Raw genomic sequence first — 10,248 nt, 5'->3', positions numbered from 1 at the left:
TAACGGTTTTATTTCCTATTTGGATTTATGTATATGCTTTATTTTTTAAGATTAACTGTTTTTTCTAAAGCATTGTTAGATGCCAGTATTTCCTGTCATAGCTATGCAAAGATTTGATTTCAAAAACAGTGCTATAGCTATTAAACTATATCTTGTTATGATTTTAAACCTGTATTTAACCTCAGAACAATCTCAAAGTAAAAAGAGGTCTAAAGTCCTGCCTGGTTTAATTTTTCAAAATAATTAACAGCTGAAAACATTCGTTAGAAATTTAGAAAAGTATTCAAAAAACAATCAAATGTAATCAGTTACATTAATAAAGTAATTGAAATAGTTATACTACTTATTAGAGTAACTTGTAATCTGCAACCTATTACATTTCCAAAGTAACCTTCCCAACACTGTACATGATGGACATGTAATTGCTGCGCAATAAGACAAAACCACAGCCAATCAGAAGATATTGAAGGGATAATTCACACAAAAATTAAAATTTTGTCCGTCACCCTCATGTTGTTCTGTCCCTCAACTGAATGACTTTTAAGGTATTCTGTAGAATGTTAGTAACTAAAAAGTTTTGGTGACCATTGACTTCCACTGTATGGACAAAAAACACTGCGCTTTTTTTTTCTTCTTAAAATGTCTTCTGTGTTCCGCAGAAGAAAGAAAGTTGTACCGCTGTGGAACAACACGAGGGTGCGTAAATGACCATTTTCATTTTTTTTGGTGATCTCTTTAATGTACAATTATGAGGAGTGTGATTTTGGGCCAATGAGATGTTATAGTGGATGGAGCTACCCAGTAGAAAGGCAGATAAATAGAGACCAAGCAAGTTACAAAATTTCTGTAACTTGTTTCAGGGCACAAAGCTACTTCCCCTTTCAACCAAGACCATTTATGGAAACTAAGCTGCAAAATCTTTTTTCAGAATATGTTAGAACGATCAACATAACTAACATGATTACATGTCAAAATCTACAAAGTATAAAATAGTCATGTAAAACTAAATTATGACTATTTATGGTGCAAGAAACCATAACCAACTTTATCGACAGACTTCAAAGAATAAAATAAAAAGTTCAACACATGGCTTTATCCAAAGCACCTTACAAACGAGGAATAAAACGAAGTGATTTTAATCTAAATGAACTGACGAAAGTGATAAACCATGTAAAAATGTACATGCACACACTTCAATGATATACTGAGAGGCCGATTAAAAGATTCACACTGATCAAAGATTACTGAGATCACATCTCTAAAAAGCTGCAATTTATCAATTTTGAGAATAAGAGACAGGAAAACCTCTTTTCTGTCTTTCGTTTTGGTTTCCGAGTCTGTTCAACATTATGGTGTGTGTATATATGTACACCTGTGCGTGATCGTTTTGCCATCCATTGAAGGTTTTCATGTATGGAAAAGATCTGCTTTTATTAGAGCATATTTAAGATGACAATCCTGTCGCCATGAAAGAATAAACACCCACACACTCGCTCAACACACACATGTGCATTTAAGCTGCCTACCCATCTGACTTCCCGTCTCTTTAAAGAAAGCATGTGACAGCATCTGCTTTGATGATTTTGTACAATGCCATTAAAAAATGAAAGAGGAGATTAAAGGACAGAAAGAATGAACACACGGCTCTGTTTTTGCTGAAACGGGCTTGAGGCGTTACAGCAGAGTTTAGCTTTAGAAACACACTGGATGTTTTTGCAGTTTCTATGAAACAATTGATTCATATTTCTGTTAGTCAAAACAAGATTATGGCGCAGGTGTGTTGGATTGTGAGAACATGTTCTTCAGAAAGCTCTGGATATTCACTCTGGCAGTTCAAATCAATATAAACTAATCCATGCCCAAACTAATAACTTCAAAATAAAGCCACGGTTTCTTCATTTTTCAACACTGCTAGACCTCAACAGGGAAACTAGAGGCTCTTTTGCCTGAAAGCAAGACATTTCAGGATATATTATGGATAAACTTTTTTTTTTGTATGGACACAGTTGAATACATCACATAATATACCATATTTGTTTGCAAACACTTTAAAAAGTTTGATTTCAGCCACAATAAAGCAATTATTAATCTTTCATGATAAAATTTTATGTGAAAGAACCAGAGAAAGAACCAGAATGTCTAAAAGAAACAGAGTTGAACCCTTGAAACTTCATCTGGAGCCCAGTCAACATCTGCCACACAACAATCTGTCACACACACACACACACACATGCTATAAATAGCTTGTTCAGTCACCTGCAAATATTTATCCCCACAGTCTCAAAATGATTGACTTTAAAGTATCTAAATGTTCAATAAGATCTGACCTTCTTTGTTTTCAATAAAAACATGATAAATAAACCACGATAAACATAGTAACGAGAAAAATATGCAGAAACAATATCCCTCCATAAAAGGAGACAAAGAAAAGACCAAGAAATGAAGAAGAATGAGTGGAAACACTTGCACACAGTTGTAAAAAATGACCCATGGACTGACCAACAATGTGACTCAACCTGGATCTCTCAGTCCAGTCTTTTTCTTCTTTGTCCATTCTTTCATTCCTCCTACATCTGATCTCCCTGGCTTACATCAGTTCCTAAGCATGATCGTCTTAACAGAAACTTGCGTAAACAGAGAGAGGAAGAGACTGAAAGCTTTTCTTTACTCACCAGGGTACTGGTTGTTATCGAGGTCAGAATCTCCACGCAGGGTGAATCCAAAGCCTGCTGGGACGGCGGATGAGGCCCAGTCGCCTTTCAGCACTTGAGATGCCTGTAATATCAGCCCAGATTTTTGCCCGTTATAGATGAAGACCCTGCCACCACGATCCTCTCCTGCGAACGGAGCTCCTATTGCCACGTCTGAGTAAGAAAAAGATGGAGAACAACAATATTTGATCAATAACAGCATATAAAAGATGTACATCCAATTTGTTTCCAACCTCAGTCTACCTGTGGAAGCCTGTTTCTTCATCAGTGTTAAGAAATAAAATAAAAACTGTAAGAGGAAGTTAAAAATTAGAAATAGTCACAATTAAGACAAAGTTGCAACTGAGTCGCTGTATTGTGAGATATAAAGTATCGATTGTGAGATTTAAAGTCTCACCTGTGTTATAAAAATAACAATTATGGTGAATAATGTCTAAATAGTAAAGTCTCAATTCTGAGAAACATAATTGCAATTGTGAGACGTCACAACATAAGACAAAGTCACAGCTGTGAGATGTGAAGTTGCAGTTGTGAGACAATGTCGCAATGTGAAATCTAAAATCCTAATTTTGAGATATAAAGTTGTATTGTGATACAAAGTCTAAACAGTGAGATAAAAAAATTGTTAGATAAAGTCGCAATTCTGTTACATAAAGTCACATGGTGGGATATAAGGTCTGATATAAATTCTTTATTGTCATATAAAAAGTCTCAATTTTGAGATATCAATTCAAAATTGAGAGATATAAAGTGGCAATTGCAAGATAAAGGCGCAATGTGAGATGTTTAAACAGTAAGACAAAAGTCAAAATTTTTTAATATATTGTTACAATGTGAGATATAAAGTCTCAGTTGTGAGATAAAAAGTCATTTTGTGAGATACAGAAAGACATGAAGTTGCAACTGTGAGATATGAATAGATATTTGATAAAGTCACAAAGCTGAATTTAGTTTTTATTCTAACATAAAAACAGGCTTCCATACAGTACCTACAAGAAGACCAGGATTCACACTGAGTGATATACCTTTGGATCTGCTTCATTTTGTAATTTATAATTTATTATTGATTATTTCAGTGTTTGATATGTTGGAGAGGAACAGAGAGATGCTTTCATGTGGAAGAACAGAGGATGCTGCTGAAAAGAATACCGATGATTTACACAAAGCTCTGCAGGGAGAGACCGCTCTTTTCTCTTCGGCACTGAGGGACTATTACAGAACAATAACAGACTCATGCACAAGCACAAGTCCAAGTCCACTACTGCATGGCCAATAAATCTCCAGGGTAGGGTTATCTGTTCAAGTGTTCCTCCTGCCAGCAGCGCTGCTCAAATCATTAACCTACATTTGGGCAGCAGCACACGCACACGAGGGGAAAACTAAAGAAACAGAGAACTGCTGACCCAGACGGAGATGCCCACTGAGGGGCAGAAAGGCAGAGGAACAGAGCGACTGAGGGGATGTTGAGGAAATAAGCTCTATAAAGATCTATGACAGGGATATTCGCATTACTTTGCTTTAGGGCTGCTTTTAGAAAATTACCAGGGGCCACTGAATTATCTGGTAATAGTAATGATATACGGCTTTCATTTGGTTTAAAAGTGTGACTTACTGCATATCAGCCTTATATAATTATCAAAACAGTGCTGGAACCTCTTTGAAAGAGCCTTTTCACTTAGCGTAGACCATGTGAATTTAATCGTGACATCTTATTTACACATAAATTCATTCATAAAATTCATAAATGCATCCAGTATGCTAACTTCAGATCCTCCCATTAAAGTAAAGTGCATATATGCACCAATAGTGAAAAATATAATGAGGCATAAAGAGGACACTGACATTGCAGAGCAGGTTACAAGACAAAGCAGGTTACTTCTGGTATGAAACAAAATTTTGTAATTTTTTAGAAATTCAAACAATAAATACCATTTTGTGGCTCTTTAATGTTTCGTGACAGATCGCTGTAGTGCCTCAGTTCAAGTATTATGTGGACAGATCATTTCTTCCTACTAGTTATAGCATGAAATAAACATGAATGAACATCCGAAAGTTTAACGTTTTAACCACGGAAAGACATCAATACACACCAATTTTCAACTTCAAATCCACCAATTTTAATCTACTAACTTTCCTGTTGAGTTTATTAGAATTAGTCAGAATGCAGGTCAATCAAACTCATAGTGACTCATAGGGTATTTTAAAATAAAATAGAATTTAATGTAATTTACTAAATATATCTAATTCTTATCAGCCATTATTATTATAAGTCCATTAGAATGTGGGCCGAAAGTGGAGTGTGATTTGGTCCATGAGCATAATTTAATAATATGCATGTTATTGGAAACAGTGTTTTTTCATGTCTGTAAAACGTCTGTTTCTCTCCACTGTGATGTGTTCAATTACGACACACAATTAATTGTCTTATAATATATATATATACACACACGTCTACGCCAGCATCTACTCTAGTCTGCACCCCAGCATCAAATCAGTGTGACTGTGACAAATCATCAAGGCTGTCTACGCTACAAGCAAGTTGTGTGATGGAGCAAAATTAGAGCGGTGTACACAGTCTTTCTGAATATAAAGGCTTTTTGTCCTGTTGTGTCACTTGGTTGTAGTGTAGACATGGAAACTGCAACTGAACTGTAAAAAACCATAATGTTGTTTAGGATAGTTATATCTGCTGATAACCTCACAGGGAGCTGAATTTCACCCATAGGCCAAGCTTTGAGTATCTATGTCCTCACTCTATAATGAAAACAACTGACAAACTCCAAAGAACTGACAAAAACAAAGGAATCAAAGGATACAGAATAGGGAAAGAGAGAGAGCCCATGACTAATGACAGATCTGAGAGGAATGTGTGCTCATGGAAATCTTCTGAGCTAAGCAAACCGTTCTGAGGTAGACGGGAACGAAAAGTTTAATTAGACTTAGAAAAATAAAATCATCACCACAAGAAAGTGCTCATTTCCGTCCACTGGACCACTGTGTGTGTGTGTGTGTGAGTGGGAAGTGTGCGCACGAGTGCGTCAGCGTATGTAATAATGCTCCGTTTCACTGTTTCTCTTGGGCGAGTTCCTCTCGATAAATATCCGTCGCGTGTTGTTGGTGATTCTTGATCATTTCCTTTTCCTGTTTTCAAGCAGTGGGCACAGTAGCTGGCACAGTGCCCAAAGACCCCCAACATTAACAGTCAGACGGTCGGCGAAAAAGAACAGCATAATATATATGAGACCGAATTCATTATGACACTTTACAAGATACTTAATTGTGTGGCTTGGCCTTATTTGACTGCATACATATACTACATGCCACAGTGGAGGGAAACAGACATTTTACAGACATAAGAAACCACTGGATCCAAAAATAACACACATGTATTGTAAAGTCATGCTCAAGGGCCTAACCTCATTTTCTGGCCCTAATGGAATTATAATTATAAGCTCTTATATGCACTTTGTTAAATGTACTTTCATAAATGATCAATTTGAAAAGATTTTCTCCCAAATTCAGCGAAATAAAAAAAAAAAGTATAGATTCTGTCTGGGCCTGCCAACAACTAACACTAAACCCCAGGACACTACAAACTGTATAGCCACACACATAAGTGATGCCTCTCACTGGATCCTCTCAAAAGCAGATCCATCTGGAGGCAACAGAGCAACAAAACTGAACAAACAAAGCTCAGAACAAAGAAGCCAAGCAACTAGCTATAAGACAGAATAATTCAAACAGCAGGAGTACAAAAGCAAACAGAGACACTGTGACAAGTGTCACTTCATCAAACCAGTGCAGCCATATGGCTGGTGAAACAGAGATACAGTGTGTGATATCAGATTCATTATGACCATATCAGTTATTGATTAAGTCATTATTCTCCAAAACTCCAAGGCAGCATCATCTCATAATGTGATACTTTTACATTGCCAGAAAAAATTAGTCAAGACCTTTAAGTAATCCACAAAATGAACCCCTGCATAAATCAAAGTGTGTTTTGTTACCATAGAACTCACAGACACATTATATAGAATATTTGAGTCTTACACTGGCACACTGGCAAGCACAAGCACACTGGCATTTCATACAAGCTGTAAAGTCTTATATGACAACATGCTTTTGGAAATCAGAGAATCAGATGGCTTACATTTCATGTATGGACATCATATCCTCATCTTACTTTCATCCACATCAAGTGTCATTTTAAAATTACACTGACATATCAGATTGTGTTACAGTAACATATGGAGCTGATTCATAAACTGCACATGTGCACACACACACGCATGCACACAGTGACCAGAACAATAGAAAACCTGTCTACAACTCAACTCAATCTGTCTGTAGAGATGGAGATGATCTGTGGCTGAATAGTCTGGTCTAAACTCCACCCATGAACACCTGGTTTCTTTCAGATTCAGAAAGATCTCTTAAAAATCATAATAAATAGAGAAATGCTGCCATGACAACATAATTAGCAATGATCAGGACAGAAACCGAGAGACAGGGCTCAACAAAAATGATTTTTTTCTGTGTGCCCATGCAGGTCAACAATGCTCTGACCAAAATTTCAAATTCTCGAAATTTTCAATTTCAGCTTTAATTCATAATTTTTGGGGGTGAATTTACATTTATAATTTAAAATTTATAAACACTATTTATTGTTACATTTATGACAGTATTTAATATAAATTTCTACATTATTAAATTAATTAAATCTGATTTATTGTAGATTTTTCAATCATATAATTTTTTTGTTGATCTTTATTTATTTATTTTGCAATACTAGTAGTTGAATAGCAACAGGAATATAAACCATGTGACCTCCATCCACAAACTCAACAAAACACACACACACGCAACAGAGTGGTTTACACCCAACTCTTCACAGGAAAATGCAGACATTTTACCCTTCCCGACTGGCTAGAACTGTACATTTTAAGCGTGTGATAGAGAGACAGGATATCCTAAACAAAAAAAGACAAGTAGGAAATGTGTGTATATGCATACCTCTGTCTCACTGGCCTTGTAAAAACTCCTGAAACATGCAAGACAACACTCTGAAACTAACACAAACACTTACCAAGGTAGCCATCCTGGTTGATATCTCCGAGAGGGGCGATGGCACTTCCATACCGGCTGAACAGGTGCGTTCCAGTGAGTGTGATTGGAGGGGAGAAGAGAAGCACGTCCTCTTGCAAATACAAGTACACACGGCCCACCTCACGAGGTTTACTCTCAAACTCACGGTCCATGTAGAGTGGAGCTCCAACTAGCACGTCATCTAGCCTGTGCGTGCACATAAATTCACAAATTTGACACAAACACCTCTTGGTTTTGAATTTTGGGAGGCCCATAAGTAACAAATTGTACATGCATTTGTTTTGAAGATGCTTTATTTGGAAACTGAATGGATGGTTAACAACTGAATAAAGACCTGCAGCTTTATAGTGCATGTCTGAAGTCAAAGTATCATACAAGACGTCACCCTTGAGGTTACAAGACAGCAATATATACAAGGAAGTGCACCACTGAACCATTGTAAAATACGAGCCATCAGAGAAGACAAAGACGAGCCAGCACATGACAGTATCATGGCGGGGGATAAAGCATAAATCTTATAAATGCTGATAATATAAAACAGAGACATTTTGCTTGGAGATATGAATTTAGGAGTGTGTTTTGGACTGAGTGAGGACCGATGGAGGAATACCAAAATGTTCCTACAGTTCGGAACAGGGCATTCTGAGAATAACCTGGACTAAAACCAACAAAGATGGTGGCGGAATTCCAATGATAAAATGGAATGAAACGTTGTAGAAAAATTCACATTTGTACTTCTCAGACTTCTTAGATCTAAGATAACAGATATAACAAAGTTATTTGATATCTAAAAAAAAATCACTGTGATTTATACGTTTCACATTTAGTAGCCAAAAAAGAACAAAAACGATACATTGATTTCAACACTAAAGACTGATTCCAGCAAATGAGCCATTTCAACAGCTATAAGTGTAATGAGCTGTAATTCGCTCTGTACGTTGGTCATTGCTGGTGTATCATTTAACTGCTCTTTCTTTGTGTATACTGCTGTTTTACTGTGTATTCAACTATGTACCGTTGGTAAGGAAGCCTTTCAGTTAATGGCATAAACATATGTCAGCATTTCAGACATAAGAGAAGGAGCTTTGGCGCTGATGTGTCAGCAAAGTTTTGTATCCTCATAAGACCAAATTAGAAACAAATTTTATACATATCAAATTCCCTCCTGGACGATGTGAGCATTTAAACAAGGGTCAAGTAAACCAGAGCTTAATGCATGAGTCTAAATAAGCCAAAGCCCATATAAAACCTTATGGTCCTATTTATATGATTTATATGGTCCAAGTTCTATTTAGTTCTGAATACACCTTGTAACTAAATACAGCGTGAGCTGGTAAATTAAATTAGCTCAAAACAAATAATGCGGACAGATGAGAAAGTCTTGTTTCAATGCAGACAGACCTGAGGAACACCTAAGTACTACGACTACAGAATGTGCTCTTTTGAGTTGCCTCACATGGGGATAAACACAGATTTCATAAGAATGACCTTAATGTAGACAGACTTACTCAATGACTTTTTAAGGTTTTATGACCTTACATGTCATTAGAAATTAATTTCCATGTTGACTTACCCATCTCCATTTAGATCAGTCACTGCAACGGTGTATCCAAAATAAGAGGCCATCTGCCAGAAAAAGTTGTATATGAAATAGAAATGTGAGATGGAGAAAATGCAATTATAAGGTCTGTGTCTCATTCAAAAACTTCCTTTGGTCCAATTTAGCCAGACATAAATATATTAAATAACATTGTGCTTAGCCTTCCATTGGCTGTTGAAGGCAAAACACAAAAGAACAACAATAGTCATTTAAAAGAGATGTTTCTGTGCAATTTTTATTGATTATGGCAGCATTAAATTCATTAAATGACAAAGCGCATATACCCAGATGTGCAGTACAGTCACACTACACACTTTCCTTGTCTAAAAGAGCCATTTTACATCTCTGGCTAAAAATAGAAAAGCAATCATAATTATAGTAAAGTATGTCAAAATGTGGCTGTCTGCTGCATTCTCCACAACTTAGAACTTAGCACTGACCCACAACTCCTGTAAATAATTCATAGTGAACAAATAGCATATTTAACTAATAAAAACAGAAAACAAAAATTTTAAAAACAGAAGTTAAAAAAACAAATCAAAGGCTGGACAGTCACTCACCTGCTCCCCAGTAAAATTCTGGATAAAAGTCAGGTTTGTTGCATTGATCACAGCCACCTGTAATAAGAGAAAATTCAGATTGTATTAGTGCTAATAAAACACATCGTCATGATTCTGATGTACTGCAGGACTTGTGTATCTGACCACATGTCTGTCCTCCACTCCAAACCAGAGTGATTTTCCTCATGTTAGGCATTTAGCACTCTAATAATTACATCCAGATTGATCTTAGTGGATGTTTTATGGGACACGTACGACTGAGATCCTA

At 36.4% G+C, this 10,248-nt stretch overlaps 1 protein-coding gene across 1 annotated transcript in view; it reads right to left on the bottom strand.

The window, feature by feature from the left end:
- The window catches only part of itga8 (integrin, alpha 8), a 72,394-nt gene that overhangs the window by 45,154 nt on the left and 16,992 nt on the right, over nucleotides 1-10,248 (bottom strand). Inside the window, exons 10-13 of the mRNA XM_016550745.1 lie at nucleotides 9,981-10,037; nucleotides 9,394-9,446; nucleotides 7,801-8,006; nucleotides 2,673-2,864 (exon numbers count right to left, since the gene is read on the bottom strand). Of these exons, the coding sequence (XP_016406231.1) occupies nucleotides 2,673-2,864; nucleotides 7,801-8,006; nucleotides 9,394-9,446; nucleotides 9,981-10,037 (508 nt within the window). The remainder of the gene's footprint in view (nucleotides 1-2,672; nucleotides 2,865-7,800; nucleotides 8,007-9,393; nucleotides 9,447-9,980; nucleotides 10,038-10,248) is intronic.

The sequence above is a fragment of the Sinocyclocheilus rhinocerous genome, unplaced genomic scaffold, assembly GCF_001515625.1.
Source record: "Sinocyclocheilus rhinocerous isolate Xijiao unplaced genomic scaffold, SAMN03320098_v1.1 scaffold2059, whole genome shotgun sequence".
Taxonomy (NCBI): Eukaryota; Metazoa; Chordata; class Actinopteri; order Cypriniformes; family Cyprinidae; genus Sinocyclocheilus; species Sinocyclocheilus rhinocerous.
The sequence above is the reverse complement of the archived record's forward strand: the minus strand, read 5'-3'. Positions and strand labels throughout refer to the sequence as shown.